Genomic DNA, 22,378 nt, shown 5'->3' with positions numbered 1-22,378 from the left:
TTCAATTGGAAATTCAAAGGTCTAGTGCTCTATTTAATATTCAAAATTGATTTTAGGGCAACTCGCCCCCCTCTCTCGCCCACCTTTTCCTTAAACACATCCAAACAAAATTTGTAGATAGGCATTCTGTTCAGTGTTGTTGATTTCCAGATAGAAACTACGTTTTTGAAGAGAGCACTCTCCCACATCCGTCATTTGTAGGGGTGCTAATTATGCCCTTGAGACATATAGGGTTTTTTCTGAACGTGTCGTCGTAGAAACTTCAAAAATGACTCCTTCGATCGCAAATTGAAATGACAAGTGCCTTTTTTAATGGTCAGAACTGATTGGAAGGCAACTAACACCCCTTCTTCACCCACCATTTCCCCAAACATAATCAATCAAAATTTTCGAAGAGCTATCTTGTTCCAATCAGTTAAACTTCAGGGAACAATACTTTAGAGCAGATAACTCCCCCCACAGTTTTTAGGGCATGCGTCATAAGTTATGCCTTGTGGGTTTATGCGGTTTTTATTGAAATGTTTGTCGTAAAAACTTGAAACAGGGCTCATTCGATAGTAAATTCAAAGGGCTAGTGCCCTTTAATAGTCGAAAGTGATTTGAGGGCATCTAACCCCCCTCTCACGACCACCTTTTCCCCAAACATATTCAATCAAAGTTTTTAGATAGCCATTTTTTTCAACGCAGTTGAAAGTTTTGGAAATTAGGTCTTTAAGGATGACAACCCCCCCCCCACAACCCTCAGGGCAAGAGGTTTAAGTTATGCCCTGGGAGTATGTAAGGTTTTTATTGAAAGCGTTGTTGTAAAATTATCCAAATTGGTTCATTCAATTTGAATATTAAAAGGGCTTGTGCACTTTTAATAGTCAAAAGTGTTGAAGAGAAACTAACCCCCTCTCATGCCCACCTTTCCCCCAAACACATCCAATCAAAATTTTTAGATAGCCATTTTCTTCAACATAGTTGAAAATTCTGGAAAATATGTATTTATGGATGACAAACCCCCCAAAGTCCCCAGGGCTAAGGCTTTAAGTTATGCCCTTGGGGCATATAAGGTTTCTTATGATAGAGTTGTCGTAAAAAGAGTTGTCGTAACTTCAAAAGGGGCTCATTCAATTAGAAATTTAGAGGGCTAGTGCCCTTTTTAATAGTTGAAAGTGATTGAAGGGGAACTAACCCCCCTCTCCCACCCACCATTCCCCCAAACACACCCAATCAAAATTTTCAGATAGCCATTTTGTTCAACGTAGTAGAAAGTTCTCAAAAATAGGTCTGTGAGGATGACAAACCCCCCCCCCCAGCCCTCAGGGCGAGGGTTTTAAGTTATCCCCGGGGGGCATATAAGGTTTTTATTGAAAGCGTTGTCGTAGAAACTTCAAAAGGGCTCATTCGATTGGAAATTCAAAGGTCTAGTGCCGTTTTGGATAGTCGAAAGTGATTTGAGGGCAACTAGCCCCCCTCTCTCGCTCATCATTTCCCCAAACACATCCAATCAAAATTTTTTGATAGCCATTTTGTTCAGCGTTGTGGATTTCCAGATAGAAATTATGTTTTTGAGGAGGACACCCCCCCCCCCCACAGCCCTCGGGGCAAGGGGTGTAAGTTATGTCCTGGAGGCATATAGGGTTTTTTTCTGAACGCGTCGCCGTAGAAACTTTAAAAAGGACTCATTCGATTGGAAATTGAAATGGCTAGTGCCCTTTTTAATAGTCGAAAGTGATTGGAAGGCACCTATAACCCCTTCTTCGCCCACCATTTGCCCAAACATATCCAATCAAAATTTTGGAATAGCCATATTGTTCCACGCAGTTAAAGTTCAGGAAATTATACCTTAGAGCAGGACACTCCCCCACAGTTTTCAGGGCAAGGGTTATAAGTTATGCCCTGGGGGCATATAAGGTTTTTATTGAAATGTTTGTCGTAAAAACTTGAAAAAGAGATCATTCGATGGGAAATTCAAAGGGCTAGTACCCTTTTTAATAGTCGAAAGTGATTTGAGGGAAAACTAACCCCCCCCCCCCCCTCTCACGCCCACCTTTTCCCAAAACACATCCAATCAAAGTTTTAGATAGCCATTTTATTCAACGCAGTTGAAAGTTTTGGAAATTAGGTCTTTAAGGATGACAACCCATCCCCCCCACAACCCTCAGGGCGAGAGTTTTAAGGTATGCCCTGAGAGCATATAAGGTTTTTATTGAAAGCGATGTTGTAAAAACATCCAAAAGGGCTCATTTAATTGAAAATTGAAAGGGCTATTTTAATAGTCGAAAGTGATTGAAGAGCAACTAACCTCTCTTTCACGCCCACAATTTTCCCTAACATATCCAATCAAAATTTTGATATATCTATTTTGTTCAATGTATTTGGTAGTTCTGGAAATTAGGTCTTTGAGGATGATAACCCCATCAGAGCTTTCAGTGCAAGGGTTATAAGTTATGCCCTGGGGGCATATAAGGTTTATATAGATATTTGTTGTAGACATTTCAAATGGAGAACAGTTGACTGGGAATTGAAATTGCCCTTTTTAATAGTCGAAATTGAGTGGAAAGAAATTGACCCCCCCCCTCTCACGCCTTCCGTTTCTCCAAACACATTCAATCAAAGTTTAGAGATAGCCATTTTGTTCAACGTAGTTGAAAGTTCTGGAAATTATGTATTTAAGGATGACAAACCCCCCAGAGTCCCCGGGGCAAAGGTTATAAGTTATGCCCTGGGGGCATATAAGGTTTTTAATGATAGAGATGTCGTAAAAACTTCAAAAGAGGCTCATTCAATTGGAAATTTAGAGGGCTATTGCCCTTTTTAATAGTTGAAAGTGATTGGACGGTAACTAACCCCTCTCTTACGCCCACCATTCCCCCAAACACATCCAATCAAAATTTTCAGATAGCCATTTTGTTCAACGTAGTAGAAAGTTCTCGAAACTAGGTCTGTGAGGATGACAACTCCCCCCCAGCCCTCAGGGCGAGGGTTGTAAGTTATCCCCTGGGGGCATATAAGGTTTTTATAGAATGCGTTATCGTAGAAACTTCAAAAGGGCCTCATTGGATTGGAAATTCAAAGGTCAAGTGCCCTGTTTAATAGTCGAAAGTGATATGAGGGCAACTAGCCCCCCTCTCTCGCCTACCTTTTTCCCAAACGCATCTAATCAAATTTTTTAGATAGCCAATTCGATCAGTGGTGTTGATATCCAGATAGAAATTACATTTTTGAGGAAGACACTCCCCCACAGCCCTCAGGGCAAGGGTTGTAAGTTATGCCCTGGGGGCATATAGGGTTTTTTCTGAACGCGGCGTCGTAGAAACTTCAAAATGGGCTCATTTGATTGGAAATTTAAATGGCTAGTGCAATTTATAATAGTCGAAAGTGATTGGAAGCACCTAACACCCCTTCTTCGCCCACTATTTCCCAAAACATATCCAATCAAAATTTTTAAATAGCTATTTTATTCCACGCAGTTAAAGTTCAGGAAATTATACATTAGAGCATGACACTCCCTCCACAGTTTTCAGGGCAAGGGTTATAAGTTATGCCCTGGGGGCATATAAGGTTTTTATTTAAATGTTTGTCGTAAAAACTTGAAAAAGGGCTCATTCGATTAGAAATTCAAAGGGCTAGTGCCCTTTTTAATAGTCAAAAGCGATATGAGGGCAACTAACCCCCCTCTGACACCCACTTTTTCCCCAAACACATCCAATCAAAGTCTTTAAATAGCCATTTTATTTAACGCAGTTGAAAGTCTTGGATATTAGGCCTTTAAGGATGACAACCCATCCCCCCCCCACAACCCTCAGGGCAAGAGCTTTAAGGTATGCCCTGGGAGCATGTAAGGTTTCTATTGAAGGCCATGTTGTAAAAACATCCAAAAGGGCTCATACAATTGAAAATTGAAAGGGCTATTGCCCTTTTAATAGTCAAAAGTGATTGATGGGCAACTAACCCCTCTCTCACGCCCACCATTTCCCCAAACACATTCCATCAAAATTTTGATATATCCATTTTGTTCAACGTATTCGAAAGTTCTGGAAATTAGGTCTTTTAGGATGATAGCCCCATCAGAGCTGTCAGTGCAAGGGTTGTAAGTTATGCCCTGGGGGCATATAAGGTTTATATAGAAAGTTGTTTTAGAAATTTCAAAAAGGGCTCATTTGATTGGAAATTGAAATTGCCCTTTTTAATGTTCGAAAGTGAGTGGAGAGCAATTAACACCCCTTTCACGCCCTCCATTTCCCCAAAAACATTCAATCAAAGTTTAGAGACAGCCATTTTGTTCAATGTACTTGAAAGTTCTGGAAATTATGTATTTAAGGATGACAAACCTCCCAGAGCCCCCAGGGCAAAGGTTATAAGTTATGCCCTGGGGGTATATAAGGTTTTTAATGATCGAGTTGTCGTAAAAACTTCAAGAGGGGCTCATTCAATTGTGAACTTAGAGGGCTAGTTCCCTTTTTAATATGTGAAAGTGATTGGACGGTAACTAACCCCACTCTCACACCCCACATTCCTCCAAACGTACCCAATCAAAATTTAGCCATTTTGTTTAACGTAGTAGAAAGTTCTCAAAAATAGGTCTGTGAGGATGACAACCCCCCCCCCCTCCCAACACTCAGGGCGAGGGTTGTAAGTTATCCCCTGGGGGCATATAAGGTTTTTATTGAAAGCGTTGTCATAAAAACTTCAAAAGGGCTCATTTGATTGGAAATTGAAAGGGCTAGTGCAGTTTTTAATAGTTAAAGGCGATTGGAGAAAGACTAACGCCCATGTCGCGCCCACCATTTCCCAAGACGCGTCCAATCAAAATTTTGAGATAGCCATTTTGTTTAACGTAATTGAAAGTTCGGAGCATTAGGTCTTAGAGAATGACTATCACCCTCACTACCCTTAGGGTAACAGTTGTAATTTATACACTGGGAGTATATAAGGTGTTTATAGAAAGTGTTGTCGTAAAAACTCAAAAAGGGCTCATTTGATTGGAAATCGAAAGGCTTAGTGCCCTTTTTAATAGTCGAAAGTGATTGGAACGCTTGACATTTTTATAGTAAATATCTATGTGGATATAATATATTATTTTTTTGTTGTTGTTGTTTAGACCAGGGCACTTCGTATGGATGGAGTTGTCGTAGGAACTTCTAAAAGGGCTCATTTGATTTGAAATAGAATGTGCTTATGCCCTTTTCAATAGTCGACAGTGATTGGAGGTAAACTAATTCCTCACCCACGTCCACCCACTCATTTGACTTTATGTTTAAAAACTAAATATTGCCATAAGATTAAATCAAAATGCACTTTGTTAATACTACTTCCCAATTAGACATCTCAGCAGTATCCCAATAACGATTGAGGGTTTTATGGTAAACTTTTGGGGTTGCTTTTGCTCTTAAGATTTAACCAAATCCAAATATCATTACTGTATTGAAGCTATCAATGAAAGGAAACAGATTTTTTTGCGAATGGTATCAAGTTTTCCATTTCAGGTAAACTAGACGAGGTATGAAACTAAATGAAACATTTCTATTTGTTTCCAGATTTTTAAGAGGGTGTATCTTGTTAAGAATTGCTGAAAATTTTTCTCCAGCATACAAATAGCAGGCCAAACTATAAATCTTTAAAAAAACAAAAAGATTTTAAGTATTATTTTCTTTTTCTCTGAAAAGACTATGCCAATATAAAACGAAAATTAATTAATTAAAAAAACTTTCCACAAAGTAAATTTTTCAAAGAAAAGTAAAGAGCTCCATTAAACAAAATGAGCAAAAATAAAATAATCTACCAAGCGTGAAACTACCACAAATCAGCATCGATAAATAAATGAACCCAAAAACGAACAGAAATTTCAATAATTAACCGAGTCAAACTCAAAACGAGCAGAAATTAACCTAAGTTGGGCGCAAAACCCCTATGCCTTTTCAAGGCCAGATCATTATTTGCACTTTACTGAAAAAATACAAATGAATGTACATTGTCGGTTTAATATACATATACTGATATTTAGTAATCAAAATCTCAATATTATTTGATTTATTAAAGTTATAAAAGTAAACACATTTATATTTTTTTTCAGTTAAGTGCAAATTTTGTTCTGGCCTTGGAAAGGCATAGGGGTTTTGAGCCCTGCTCATGTTAATTTCTGCTCGTTTTGAGTTTGTCTCGGTTATTTATTGTAATTTCTGTTCGTTTTGGGTTTCCTTATTTATCGATGCTGATTTGTGGTAGTTTCACGCTTGGTAGATTATTTGATTTTACTTTTGCTCGTTTTTGTTTAATAAAGTTCTTTACTTTTCTTTGAAAAACTTATTTTGTGGAAAAAAATTTTTTTAATTAGTCTTACTAACAAGAATAAAAGACCCTTCAAAGACTTATAAAATTTATTTCAAAGGTGATTTTAACTTGAAAATTGTTTATCGAAGTGTTTTTGAGTAACTATTTCCTTTGTTTATATTGTATTACGCTGATGACGTCTGTTGATTATGTAGGCAAAATATTTGCTCATAATTTTCAAAGCATTCGAAAAAAAAATATAAACTAAAACTAAAATAAATTTTGATAATAGTTTGCGAGTAACTACTCAAAATTTATTCTAATTTGCTGACCTCCCCCAGCCCCTAAGTTTTCTGCCATTATTTACTTCTGATCAGAATAATTATAATCTTTGCAATATAAATAAGCATATTCAAGTTCCTTTTACTCCTTGCGTAAGGTCATATTTTAATCGTTTGATGGCAAGTCATATCATAGTTGTGTGAATCAGCTCAAAGTTTGTTCAAAAAATTTTTTCAAAATTCTTTGGCTTCTTAGAAGTTATTTTTAGCTATTTATTTATTTATTTTTCCTATATATTTTTATTATTTTATTAGAGTCTATTAGTATATTTAATATACTTAATCAATTTAGTCTATTCAATCTATTTAGTTTTGTGTACTATAGTTTATTTTCTATTAATATATTTTTTTTTCTCTTCTTCTTTTTGCTCTTCTCTCTGCAAGTAAGTGGTTATTTTTCCGCTGAGTAAGTGACTCATTTGTCTTCCTTCTTCTTTATAGGCCAATTAGCCTTTGGGGGAATAGCAAAATGTAATATTGTATGTGTATTGCATGATGAATAAATCATATCTTAGTCTGAAAACTTTTTATAGAGATATTTTTAGTAAGTTACTTTTTTTGTTTATACTATATATGCGCTGATGACGTCAGTTGATTCTGATTGCAGCTACTGCTGCAACCATGATTTTTTATGATGGAAAGGCAGCGTGGTTTTCGTCAGTATTTAAGAAGAAAAGCATCATTGATAGTAAGCTACCTTGTTAATAAGAAGATTTTGAGGTTTCAAATCTCTGTGAAGAACATTGTGATTATGGCAATATGCCAATCCTCTAAGCAGCTGGAACATAAAAGAAGCCACAACATCTGGATCTATTTCTCCATTTAAACTGTCGAAGTACTTCTTTAGATCTTGATCACAATGCTCAAATACCAAAGTCAATTTCTTTTCACTATGTAGTACATCATGCAGTCTCACAATATTTTTATGCTTGAGTTCCTTTAAGAGACAAATTTCTCTTAGTGCTGATGAGGGTACTCCCTGAAAGAAAAATCAAAGTCAAATTATTTAGTGCTATTAATACAAATAATAAAAGCTTGCAATGCATATGTTTAATCATTATACTGAATAACATGTTCAACACATCTCATATTGTTAAACGAAAAATAATTGAGTAGGGTATAAGCATACATCTGTAATTTTTTTTTCTCAACAATAGCGCCATGTTTTTTACTGAAAACTGCCATGTTACCATTTTCCGGTGTGAAAAATGATGTAGATAGGTCACAACTTCGGAAAAATTCGTTTAGAGCCTTAATTTTGAAAAAAAACTTTTTCATATGAATTATCTCACAAATACTTCAGAGTAGTTATAATAAATATTGCTAAAGATAAGTGCTGTGCTAAATATTCTAAAAACCACAATACAATTTAATTTGATTGTCAATAATATAGAATAATAAGTCGGTATAAATATATGAGAACACTTGCCGAATAAAATAAAAGTAATTAAAGTTATTTTGAGAAAGGAGGTCTTTCTTTACAGAGAGAGAAGATCCGTCCCCTGGTGCTTCTATTATATTAATATTACACTCTATGTTAAAAATAGAAGACATTATGCAACAAACTATATTCAATTATATCATCAACGCACTACAAAGTATTTCACAAAACTATAAAAGGCAAAATAAAAGCACAGATACAAGGAAATTATTTATTTATATATTAGTATTTATTATTTATATATTATTAATATAATAGTATTTATTTATTTAACCACCAGAAGGGATAGTATCATACTCGTTGCTTAAGAAGAAATTTCATTGATTAAAAAGTAACCAAAGAAGCAGATCATACGAAATAGATTTCAGCCTGCGACCAAGAATATAAAGGAGGAAGGAGGAGGATAAAGGAGGAAGAGGAGGGGGAATGTAACCTCTCTGACTTTCAACCCTAGGGTTTGACTTGATCATGGATTAGAACCAGAGGGAGGGGCTTTAAGCTAAAAAAAATTGTTAGTTTAGGCTGAAGTTTTGTCCTTGATTAGAAGGGGGGGGGGTCCTTTATTACTTCCAGGACGGATCTGGGCTTCGAATTTGAAGTCATCTATAGTATTCAAAATAAATAATTAATATATGCATGAAAAAGTATACCTTGATTAGGTAATGGAGGCTTTGTTACTCACTAATAGGCTGAAAGTAACAAACAAAGCTTATTTTGTCACCGTGACGCTTAGCAGGAAATCACCAAAGGCATTTTTCATATACACTTTTTTCTAGAAGTTTAACATTAACATTGCATGATATTAAGTCGTGAAATACTATTTTGTTTATTTTAAAGTGTTTCATGAAATAAAACTATTTTTATTGAAGAAACAACAGTAGTGATTTAGTTTCCATTATTGGAGTCATGAAAAGACGAACAAAAATCACCATAAAACCTCCCTAAGTTCCTGTTTATTTGCCGAGGGGGCGGAGACTTGTCACCCCCTGGTGCAGGCCTGCATGTCAAAATGCCACGTGTGCCACAGAGTTGCGTCACGCTTGGTACACTCCTCAAAACGCTTAGCACGGTTCGGTCACGCTTGGCACATGCCACCTGGAGTATATGATTTCTGAGAGAGAGCAACTCCTCACTATTAGCATTAATAATCTCTTTCATTATAGCTTACATCTTTTAAACAGCTGTGTTGCTCTGTTTTCATGTGACCGTGTTCCTGGTTCTACTTACTTTTGGTTTAAAAAAAAAAAAAAAAAAAAAAAAAAAAAAAAAAAAATCGATCAAAAATCCCACCTTAAAATGAAATTTGAGGTACTTCAGCACTCGCCTTGGGAAGCTTTTGGGGGGTTCACAGCTAAAATAATTAAGTTAAAAAAAAAAATTACTTTCTGATATCTAGGCCCTCAAATTTAGGTGACCAGAATTGATCTCTTAGTTTTGGTTATACATGGATATAATATACAGTTCAAAGACCATTATGTAATGATAAGCCTAACCATTTTTTTCAACTACTGAAATATCTCGGTCAATACCCGAATTTAGAACTTAGTACCTGAGCTCATTGAATAATACTGCTTTTCAGCTATATTAGGACATTTTCAGCAGGCCATTTCGGGGGGGGGGGGGCAGTTGCACCCCATAATTTGGATAAAAAATTATTATATATTCACCCCTCTTGCCCCTCCAATTAAAATGCTGGATCTACGCCGCTGAGCATTTTTACACTGTATGTTTGGCAATGGTTCTATGAAAGAAGATTATCCGTCTTCCTCTAGGACATCCTCACTAGCGCTAATGTAATTGAATTTACTATCCCTTTTTATTCTTTTTCAATCGTTGATCTTGTGTTTTTATCTACCAAAAACCTGCTTATCGATAATTGACGACAACTTACACGTTTGAACATGTAGGATAAAAAACAATGCACATAGCCTAGGTTCGTCTATAGTTTAATTTGTGTCAAATTAAACCCAAGAGTTTCAAATTCAACTCTCCGTTTAGGGCGTATTATTTCATTGCAATGTTGTATCCCATTGAGTATATAGATTCATTCATTCATTCAGCAAAGGAGAGCAAGGCGAGGTCTCTCCTAGCCGTCTTACACATGAATTACGACAAAGAGAAATATTTTCTTTAATATTTTCATACAAGCTCCTTAGGATAGAATCCTCACAACCCTTATAGCAGCAGTTAGGACAGGGCTTTAGAGACATTATTCCACAGAGGATACGTGTGACGTTGATAGACATAGATTCATAAGAGTCCAGCCCTTTGGGAGGGGGGCGGGGGTTATCCTAGGGTCTTTCGTGAGGGAGTGGCAAAAAGCCAAGAAAACTTTTAGGGCCCTGTTTTGAAGATTCATTGGTTGCCGTTGAGACTGGTCTTTATGAAGGGATGGGGGTCCTAATCAGCCTCCGTAGTGTGTGGACAGGACTTATGAATATTTTCAAAAATATGTATTACCTCATCATCGTCATCTAAGCGCACGCGTTTCAAAGCAACAATTTCATGTGTTTCTCGATTTTTAGCTTTGAAGACTGTCCCATATGTACCTAGAGAAGAAAAAATTACGTATATTAATATTTAAGCAAATATTATGCAATTATAGTATTTATACAAATATTCTGCAAACATATTAATATTTATACGAAGTTAACTTAAGAGGATTCGAGACAGGTAGGCTATTTGTATGATATACCCCCTACCGCTCAAGAAGTGAAGGTAGGTTAATCCTAATAAAATATACCTAAGTATAATAAAAATATATTTTATAAACAAATTCGGGCTATATAATTGCACATTAGTGTGTGTGTGTGGGGGGGGGGGTAAACTACGGCGGGTCTGCATGCAAAATGAGTTAGCTACAAATATTCTGCATATTATGAAGTAGGAATTATTTTCTGACTTCATACTTTCGAAATGCTTTATCCCCACCGTCTAATGTGCAAATATACAGCGCCAACTATATATTTCCCATCTATTCTGTCACTTCTCTTTGTCGTTTCTCACGCTAAGTTGAAATAAGCTAGCTAAAGAAACCGGTTTACAGTGCGTCAATGCATGAACAACTTGAGCGGTAGGGGGTATATCATAAAAGTACCTGGAGACATTAAAGGGTAACACAATATTGATCATTAAAAATCTTCTCAGTTTGTGTGGCTAAACTATTTAGAATTGATTGAACGGTCTTGCCATAATTTGTAGAAATTGGATAAGATAGATAAAGATATTTAGATTTAATGAGACTTAAATCATTAGAAAGAGTTTTATTGATTGAACAGAGCAGAATTTTCTTTTTAAAGTTCAGGAAACGGCAGTCCTTAAAAATATTCTAACATACCTGCTTAGAAAACATTGAAAAGCAGCTCGAAGGAAGCATCATTTGAGTAATTTGACAGGTTTGTGAATTCCCTTTTGTGCTATCTGCCTTGATTTAAAACCTGGCCAACATAGGATGCATATTATTTATTATTTATGCCGTGTGTACATAGAATAGCAGCGCATTACTTAACAATTAGTAAGACGTTATGAGTGATATTTATTTTAAACTAACCTCTCATTAGCTTTTCGAACTATTGGCATATACTGGAACCCTCTATTTCCGAACAACTTACTAACAATGCTCTTAGCTTGCAGAAACGTAAATGTTGACTAATTAACAACTATTGCCAGCAATTCTCGGAGATGATTTTCTCCGAAATTTCAAGGTGGGATCTTCCAATTAGGGCCCGACCGATATTATCGGGCCGATATGAGGGTCAGTGTCATTATCGGATATCGGAAAAAAATATCGGTTATCGGCGGATATTTTTTGTTATTCTACTTTATGCGCAACTTGTCCAGAAGATGGTACCAGATATCCTCAGGTAATTTTTGCTTGCCCAGTCCTTGGGGGCGGAACCACCAGCTAAATCTCACCATGGTGGACAGAGCAGCACAGGTAAGTCAAAAGAAGCCAAAGTATATTTCCTGTCAATACTTCTCACTATGCACCCGGTGCAGCAGTATTCTAAATGAATGGTGACTTCAAAAACGAACATCCTCAACCAAAACAACTAAAAATAATACAATAAACTGTACATTTCTGTTTAATGAATGTTCACTTGCGGGGGTGAAAGATCCAAGATTCAATCGGTACCATGATATCCAGTCAGGGGCGCCGCTAAGGGGGAGGGGGAGTTCTATGGTGTCACCGCTGCCTGTCAACACCTTGAAAAATTTACCTTGGAAATTTACCTTGTGTGACCGCATTTGCCGGCATACTCGACGATTTCGTAAACACATTCTTTAAATCCCTCCTCCAAACTAAAAACTCTAGCTGCACCCCTGCATCAAGTGTGCCTTACGCTTCTTTCAATTATATTTCCACGTGTTTGTGTTTTTGTAACTAAACCGGTTTCTTCGATTAATTTTTTTCTTATTTGTTGCTTCTGCAAATATCCGCCATTTTGTTTGTGCGCTCGGAAGCTGCTGATCAGAAAAGGTAAAGAAAATCAAAAGTCTTGTAAATGGCCTAATTTTTGGAATCCACAGTAAATTACAGAGGCTGTTTTTTGGTGTGTAATAGACCAGGGAGAAACATGTGAGTATGAACATGGGCAGAGAATGGGGGGTTTAAGCCTTAGGTAAGGTTTTTTTTCCGAGGGGAGTTTATCGGCATAATCGGTATCGTATTGGTACGCTACCTATATATCGGTATCGGACCCCAAAAATCCATGTCGATCTTCCAATGAAAATAAAGATGAATGAAGTACATTGACTAAAACAGAAACAACGTCACAAATATTATGTAAACTGAAAAACACATAAGTCACACAAAGCACACAATTATGATTTGCTCTAAAGCTTCCAGTTGGGGTCTCAAATACAAATAAAGATGAATGAAGTAATTAAAACTTAAAAATAAGTCTGAAAACAGAATGTAAACTGAAAACACCAAAGTTGTTCTCTGTTATTTATAAAGAAATAAATTTGCAGATATAGCTCACAGAAACACATTTGTGTGTGAAATAGTTACTACAAAAAAATTTTAAGGTGGCGGAGACATGTGTTTTTATTTTTACTAATTTTCTTTTTTTTTCTTTTTTTTTGGGACTGGTGAGAGAGTTTATTTTTGAAAATCAAGACACTTAAGTACAATAATGTCGGTTTCTTTAAAAATTTGACTAATAATTTTCAACCTGCATCTCTAAGAAATTTGCAGTGCAAACCATAATAAAGCAAATTCACTGGGTTTAAACTATCTCATTTCCAAGCTCTTCACTTGCTTGAGAATATTCTTTCTTGTATTCTGGATATTCTGGATCTCCAAGGTTATTTCTCAAACAGTTCGTGGTAACGTAACTGTAAGTAAGGAGCGACCCGGCTCAATGGTAACCGAAACTCTAAAAAATGGAATTTTGATACCAATAGATACATCAAAAGAATCAGATTTTAATTCTGATTTCAAATATATAAGTTTCATCAAGGTTAATCTTACCTATCAATAGTTACGCGCCTGAGAAAATTTGGCTGATTTTAGAAAAAAGGGGGAAAGACCCCCTAAAAGTTATAGAACCTTAATGAAAATCACACCATCATATTCAGCGTATCAGAGAACCCTACTGTAGAGCTTTCAAGCTCCTATATTCAAAAATGTGGAATTTTCCATTTTTTTGCCTGAAGAAAGATCACGGATCCGTGTTTATTTGTTTTTTTTGTTTTTTTGTGTTTTTTTTCCAGGGGTGATTGTATCGAACCGGTGGTTCTAGAATATCATGGAAGGGCTCATTGGAGCGGAAATTAAAAGTTCTAGTGCCCTTTTAAGTGACCAAAAAAATGGAGGGCAACTAGGCCCCCTCCCACACTCATTTTTTTCACAAAGTCACCCGATCAAAATTTTGAGATAGCCATTTTGTTCAGCATGGCCGAAAATATTATAACTATGTCTTTTAGGATGACTTAAGCCCTCGAAGCCCCCAGGGGGAGGGCTGAAAGTTATGAACTTTGCCCAATGTTAACATATAGTATTGGTTATTGGGAAGTATACAGACGTTTTCAGGGGGAATTTTTTCTGGTTATGTGGGTGGGTCGAGGGCTATGTGGGAGGATCGTTTCATGAAGGAAGTTTTCATGGGGGAAGGGATTTTGCTATGAAGGGGTCGCCGGATTTCCCATCATTATTTTTTTTTTAAATCAGAAATTAAATATAAAAAAACAAGTTTTTCAACTGAAAGTAAGGAGCAACATCAAAACTTAAAACGAACAAAAAAATATTAGCTATATGATTGGGTTCACCTTCTAGTCAATACCTCGCTTTTTAAGCCAAAGATTTTTTAGTACTTTCATAAGAGCTATTTATTCTAATTAACGGCCTTTGTGATTAAGGGGTCAGTTTTAAAGAATTGGACAAAAATTTGAACTTTAGCTTAAAGAGCAAGGTATTGACTAGGGGGCAAACCCCCTAATATACGTATTAAAAATATATGAATATAGAAGTTCGTTACGTAAGTTAATTCGTAAGTTACGTATATTTATTACTAATAAAAACGTTCGTAAATACAATTCAACAAGTTTCGAGAAAGCCATTTAACCAAATAAAAGTGAAATTAATATGCAAATTTTTTTTAATTATTCATGTACGGTGAGCCAAAATCAAAACCTTCATTAATTAAAAAACGTACACAAATGAAATAAAAAAAAAAAAGTTTTTTTTAACTGAAATTAAATAACGACGTTAAAACTTAAAACGAACAGAAATTATTCCGTATATGAAAGGGGCTGTCCCCTCCTCAACGCCTCGCTCTTTACGCTAAAGTTTGACTTTCTCAAAACTCAATTTTTTTAAACAATAAAATTTTGTTTTAATTGCAAATTTTTTTAATTAACTTTAACGAAATTCACACCATCAGATTCAGCTTATCAACGAACATTATTAAAGAAGCTTCAAACTCCTATCTGCAAAAACGTGGAATTTTGCATTTTTAATTAACTTTAACAAAAATTACACCATCACATTCAGCTTATCAGAGAACCCTATTAAAGAATTTTCACGCTCCTATCTGCAAAAAGGTGGAAATTTGCATTTTTTGCTCGAAAAAAGATCACGATACGTGCCCTCCAAAAAATGGAGGGCAACCAGGCCCCCTCCCACACGCATTTTTTCTCAGAGTCACCCAATTAAAATTTTGAGATAGCCATTTTGTTCAGAGTCGAAAATCTAATAAATATGTCTTTTAGGATGACTTAATCCCCCACAGTTCCCCGAGGAATGGCTGCAAGATATGAACTTTGCCCATTGCTTACATATTGTATTGGTTATTGGGAAGTATACAGACATTTTCAGGAAGAATTTTTTTCTGTTGGCGGGCGGGGGCTGGAGGAGCATTTGACACGGGAGAATAGTTCCGTGGTGGATATTTCTTTATGTCAAGGGAAATTTCTATGAAGAGTGTACCGGATTTCCGAGCGTTGTTTAAAAAGTGACCAGAACTTAAATTTAAAAAAAAACAAGTTTTTTTAACTAAACATAAGAAGCAACATTAAAACTCAAAACGAACAGAATTTATTACGTTTATGAGGGGGTTTTCCCTCAAGTCAACGCTTCGTTCTTTACGCTACAGTTTTTTTAGTGTTTTCAAAAGAGCTATCTATTCTAATTAAACAGATTTTGTGATTCAGGGGTTTGTGAATTAAAATTTTTTTTAACTTTTAACGTAAAGAGCGTGGTATTGACTAAGGGAGAACCCCCTCATATACGTAATAACCTATACGTAATAAAAAATAAAAAACAAGCAATACGGCTCAATAGTAATAGATACTTTTAAAAACAGAATTTTGATGTCAATAAATGTATCAAAAGAATGGGCTTATAATGCTTAGTATAAATATATGAATTTTTATTAAGTTTAGTATTACTTATCAAAGGTTTCGATACTGAGGAAATTTACCTGATTTTTATAAGAGGGGAGAAACATCACCTACAAGTGAAAGAACTTTAATGAAAATCACACCGTCAGATTCAGCGTATCAGAAAACCGAATTACACAGGTTTCAAGCTCATATATGCAAAACTCTGCAACTATAACTACAACGTATTTTTTGCCACAAGAAAAATATACGAATATAGAAATTCGCTACGTAAGTTAATTTATAAATTACATCATAACCAAAATTAGAGACAGCCGTTTAGCAAAAGAAAAGTAAAATTTTTATGCAAATTTCGTTTAATTATTCATAGACGGTGAACAAAAATAAAAGCCGCATTAACTAAAAAACGATCAGAAATTAAATAAAAAAAACAAGTTTTTTCAACTGAAAGTAAGGAGCGCCATTAAAACTTAAAACGAACAGAAATTATTCCGTATATAAAAGGGGCTGTGCCCTCCTCAACGCCGCGCTCTTTACGCTAAAGTTTGACTCTGTCTCACAACTTCATTTTTTTAAACAATAAAAAACTTTAGCGTAAAGAGCGAGGCGTTGAGGAGGGGACAGCCTCTTTCATATACGGAATAATTTCTGTTCGTTTTAAGATTTAATGTCGCTCCTTACTTTCAGTTTAAAAAACTTGTTTTTTTATTTAATTTCATATAGCGACTGCAGAATAGTTATTGGGGTATTCGGATAGACACGTGTTTAGTCATGAGCAACAGTTATGGTCCTAGTTATGCCTTTTTAGGATTCGGGGCCAGTTTAAACTCCGTGGGAGAAGGGAAACCTCTATGTTCTTCTCATCTGCACACCAGTCAGAAGGGAACATCGGATATCTAAAAGAAACTTGGTGGGAAGTAAAAGCCATACCTGATCACAATTCAGTATGAATTCGGTGAGGAGAAAAATTCTAAATTTATTGTCATTGGCCTAGTTTCTAGGCAGTTGGAATTTAATCAAATCTGGTCAACAGCTAAAATTCTGGCTTTGGGTGTCCTAGCTAGAATCAGCGTATGTGAGGGAAAGGTTACATTATTGCAATCCTCACACATCAGAAGGGCTTATCAGATCTCAATTTGTGTTGCAGGGATTAATAGCTAGGAAGTTTTTTCTAGTAGTGGGGGGGGGGGTCGGGGGTAATGTGGGAGGATCCTTCCATGAAGGAAGTTTTCATGGGGGAAGGGACATTACTATGAAGGAGGCGCCGGATTTCCCAGCATTATTTTAAAAAAGATTAGAAATTATATATATAAAAAACAAGTTTTTCAACTGAAAGTAAGTAGCAACATCAAAACTTAAAACGACAGAAAACATTACGTATATGATAGGGTTCACCCCTTAGTCAATACCTCGCTCTTTAAGCCAAAGATTATTTAGTACTTTGATAAGAGCTATTTATTCTAATTAACGTCATTAAGGGGTCATTTTTAAAGAATTCGAACAAAATTCGAACGTTAGCTTAAAGAGCAAGGTATTGACTAGGGGGTGAACCCTCTAATATATGTATTAAAAATATATGAATATAGAAGTTCGTTATGTAAGTTAATTCGTAAGTTACGTATATTTATTACTGATAAAAACGTTCGTAAATAAAATTAAACAAGTTTCGAGAAAGCCATTTAACCAAATAAAAGTAAAATTAATATTAAAATTAATATAAAATTAAAATGAGCTTTTGATTATTGTTTAACTTTTGGTTTGGTTGTTTCTTCAAATTTGTAAATTACAAATTCTATGACCACAATAAAGCCATCCAAGACTACCACATAGGTAATCAATAGAGAAAATTTGTGGATACAAGTAGAAAGGCCTCATGAGCTCGTGACGGGGCACCAAATATGGGCATAGAGTCCCTAGGGAGAACACGTGGTTAATGGGGTCAATGACCTAAATTTCCAAGGTCGATTTATTTGTTGTTTTGGGCAAGTGCACGCTCTCAGCGAATGTCATGGTGTTCAGAAATAGAAAACAGTATTTGATGTTGTTGTTGTTTTAGGCAAGTGCACGCTCTCAGCGAATGTCATGGTGTCCAGAAATAGGAAACAGCATTTGTTGTTGTTGTTATTTTGGGCAAGTACATGCTCGAGGCGAATGTTATGAGACCTAACGGAATAGGAAACAGTTAGATCACGTGTTTCCTTCTCAGCCAATCAGAGGGCTTGCTTACATATTAGCGGCGGCGGGAATATGAGGAAAGTATTTTTGCTATATTAATATTAGTCTGTGAATAGAATTCAAAGGAGTGAGAAGAACAGTTTTGACTTTACTCATTTGGATATATATATTTGCTGATGATGATGAGTGGAATGTTTCCCCTCTTAGAATTTGATAGTGGAGTTGATGGCAATAATAAAAGATCGCCTAACATTGCGATGAAAATCACGAGAGGATCACGACTTTGTCTGGAATGGGATGATGTATATGCAAGATATGTGATATCCTTGAGCAAATTTAAAATGGAGGATCAATTATGTTTCGCCGCTAAAGTTGATATAGCCCATGTGAATAGACTTCAATAAGCTTTAAGTGCATTAGTGAAACATATCGAAGACAATAAACTCTATCGCTAATTGTACATGCTTAGTATTATTGTTGTTTTTGTAATTATTCAATAAAATTGTTTCGAAATCGAAAATGTTCTCTTTCTTTTCTGGTTAGGTTAGGCTAGGTGCTAACGAATCAGGGTCAGTCTAGAGTCAACAGTTAGAGTGAAAGGATTGAAAAATGAATAAATATGAGAAATAGAGACTTAGATAAAATCTAGTGTTTATGGAAAAACTTTTGATTTTGGATGATGATTTTCTCGAGTTATTCCCTCAACGTAGGATATTCTCTTGTCGGGGAAAACTTGACAATAAAATGAGGAGTGGTTCTCCCCCATTGGACTATTGTATGAAACTTTTAAAATGTGACTCAAGTGCTTATAGTCAATTTATTGATATATTAATTGGAACAAAGCAGAATCATATCGTGGATATACTTTTGAAAACATTGCCAATGGATTCAATGTAGATGGCTCCATCATTCGAAAGATGTAACGTCACAGAGCTACTCCTCTCCCCATTTCTCCTCACTAAATTTATCGAGCGAGGACGATCAGTTTCGTTTTAGCTGTGAGTGAGTTTACGTTAAAAACCGAAAAAAAATGTTATATACATGCCGATTACGTATGTACACTCTTGGCAGTTGGACTCAATATGAGAATTGTACAATTATTGATGATTATATTGAAAAGTCCAAATTATGCAATACTTGCAAATTACATAGAGGCTATGCAGTACAAATTAAAGGATGTAATTCAGGTCTTTAAGAGATGTGTGACTCGCACCCTATAGGGCCCCTTTTTTACAGATTTCACTATGAAACATATGATCAGTGAGAGAATACTTATCCTGATATGATCAGGAAGAATACTAAACACGACTCTAGTTTATTGCTACGACAATGGTATCCTCGCGGATTTAAATTATTCTGGGAAGAGGAATCTGGTGTACGATTCAATTGTTGGGCTAACAAGACAATTTGGTTTCTACGTCATCGTTGTGACGACACTGCCTACTATGACTATAAACCAAGTGATTTTTATCTGGCAGTTACCGAATGTGATTCACCATTTGAAAACACTGTATGTGATATTGCTTCAAATAGACAGATTGAAACTCGTGAATTTCATATGAATGCAAATAGCATCATTGACTATACAAAGAGATATGACAAGAGTGAAGTTACATTGTACTGTAGAAAATGTGACCCTGACTTTGCAGTCAATCAGGATCAATATATAGTGAATCCAAATGATTTACCGGCATTAGTGGTTCACGACAGTTGCCTATATATCGAAGAAGAAGAAGAAATCTAAAGTGAAGATTTAAAGACATTGTTGTATATATATGCATTTTAACAATAAACAAATTTACAAACAATCTATGTTCAAATATTTATTCCTTTGTAATATCCATATTTATCACTGTTTTAATGTATACTATCTCAGGAGGTTCTATTATTTGAACCTCATCCTCCTCCACTGGCACAATATTTATGAGAGAGGGTATCTCCTCCGCAAATAAATCTTCACGCACTCGAAGTCTCGGGTTATGTATTTGATCCGAAGACCCACTCCTCAAGAGATCCACCGATCTACATGTACAGAGAAGTTCTTCCTCCTCCTCCGGTGTAATCTCGATGCTCTCGATCTCTGCACATGTAGCTAGAAGATTCTCCTCCTCCTCGATAGTGAGCCCCCACACATGTCATACCTCAGTTAAACTAAGAGGTTACTTTCTGTAAACCTATGTATAGTGATAAACTTGTTAGAGTGACAAAAACTTTTTTTACACAAGAGGATATTTTTCAACTAAAAGTAAAGAGCTACTAGACTAAATCAAAGATGTGTAGAAATAATACCGAATAATTGTTCAAACTTAAATTTTCTATAAAGTTATGTCTAGTGATAAACTTATTAGAGTGAAAAAAACTTTTTTTTTCCACAAGAGGACATTTTTCAACTAAAAGTAAATAGCTACTAGACTAAATCAAAGTTGTGATGAAATAATAAAGAATAATTGTTCAAAATTAAATTTCATTTAGAGTTATGTCTAGTGATAAACTTATTAGAATAATAAAAACTTTTTTTTCCACAAGAGGACATTTTCAACTAAAAGTAAAGAGCTACTAGACCAAATAAAAGATGTGTATAAATAATAAATAATAATTGTTAAAACTTAAATTTTCTGTAAGGTTATGTCTAGTGATAAACTTATTAGTGACAAAAACTTTTTTTCCAGAAGAGGACATATTCAACTAAAAGTAAAGAGCAACTAGACTAAATCAAAGATGTGCTAAAATAATAACGAATAATTATTCAAACTTAAATTTTCTGTAAAGTTATGTATAGAGATAAACTTGTTAGAGTGACAAAAACTTTTTTTTTTCACAAGAGGACATTGAAAACCTAGACTTGACTAAAACCGCTAATGATAGAACTAAACAGGAAAAGAGGTGGAACAGATCTATTTATATGCACGTGCGGAGCCTTATGCCAAAAATTAAAACTATAATATTCACGGCAAAAAATAGCATTTTGAGTTTCAAAGTGTGAGATAGCGGTAAACTAGAAAATTAGCTAAAAATATTATTATAAGATAGCGAAGAGATAGCAACAGTGTGGGGGAATGCATAGAAAATAGCAAAGATTAGAAGAAAGAGAGTGGTTTCTTTGACATGCAAAAAATTACATTATATTTAGATATCTCTCAGGGAGGGGGGAGAATAGAAATTTAAAACAAGGGGTGTGAGATTATAGAGAAAATAATATTTTAATATCTCTGAGACAAGTTTATATTGGGTTGAAAAATAGTTTTGTTTTTAGATAGGTAAGAAAAAATGCTCCCATTTGCAAATCCTGGCTGCACTTGGGTGCCCGAAGGCCCAGGCGAAGCATGCTGTAGCATCGGCGGACCTTGTGTTGGTGGTGCAGCTCTTAAAGGCCCAGGCAACACATGATGGTGGGCGGACAGGCCGACGTCGTTAATTTCTTGCGCAGATTGGGCTGCGGCTTGTGCAGTAGGGCCAGTGACGGTACGGACTTGTGCAGTCGAGCCAGTGATGTCATGGGCTTGCACAGATGGCTGCACTTGGGTAGGCAGCGTGGAGCTGGGGGGTTTCGGCCAACGGCCATATTGAACAACGGTTGCAGGGGTTTTACCTTGACCCCGTGCTCTCTTACTGGGAGGTGGGACACATTCTTCACCATTGTCCTTAAAGAAGAGAAAAAAATTAGTATGGAAAATAATTTCACCTTTTTTTTACAGAATGAAAATTATTACCCCCTTCTACAGAATTTATTGTCAGACATAATTTTGTCTAGAAAAGCATTTATCTCAAAAAAGCCCCCTCCTCCAACCTTTTTCTGCAAAGAAAAAAGTAAAAATGCATATAGGTTTACCCTCTCATTGAGTTAATCTTGCGTGTTTTTTTTGCAAGCGCAATGTAGATCAATAAAAAATATATCTTACTACCTTTTATTCAAATGTTATAGCTAAAATCACTAAAATATCAAAGAGAAATGGTTCGCACAACGAAGTCAAAAACAATTATGATAAAAACAATTATCTTTTCATTTCTAATTTTGTCACCATTAAAAGTGTTAACCCATTCCCCAACAAATATCCTGGATTCAAAATTGACCCTCTCCCCCTAAATTTTGGAAAATTAAGCCATCTTTAGGTCTACCCTCTCATTGAGTTAATCTTGCGTAACTATTCAAGCGCAATACGTATCAATAAATGAGTACTGGTTCGATTCGAACAGCAAACATTCTTTCTAGTCTTTAGACTTTTCAAGCATAGTAAACTTGATTACGGTATGTAATTTGTAGGGACTAATTCATTTAAATATTTGCAATTGGAATAAAAAGCAAATTCTGTGGGGGCGT

The 22,378-nt window shown here is 35.6% G+C and overlaps 1 protein-coding gene across 1 annotated transcript in view; it reads right to left on the bottom strand.

Moving 5' to 3' along the window:
• Positions 1–22,378, bottom strand: part of Cdk5 (Cyclin-dependent kinase 5) — a 67,964-nt gene that overhangs the window by 21,777 nt on the left and 23,809 nt on the right. Inside the window, exons 2-3 of the mRNA XM_089090467.1 lie at positions 10,501–10,589; positions 7,297–7,578 (exon numbers count right to left, since the gene is read on the bottom strand). Of these exons, the coding sequence (XP_088946593.1) occupies positions 7,297–7,578; positions 10,501–10,589 (371 nt within the window). The remainder of the gene's footprint in view (positions 1–7,296; positions 7,579–10,500; positions 10,590–22,378) is intronic.

This window comes from Artemia sp. Qi Xiang Cuo, chromosome 6, assembly GCF_049724085.1.
Source record: "Artemia sp. Qi Xiang Cuo chromosome 6, ASM4972408v1, whole genome shotgun sequence".
NCBI lineage: Eukaryota > Metazoa > Arthropoda > Branchiopoda > Anostraca > Artemiidae > Artemia > Artemia sp. Qi Xiang Cuo.
The sequence above is the reverse complement of the archived record's forward strand: the minus strand, read 5'-3'. Positions and strand labels throughout refer to the sequence as shown.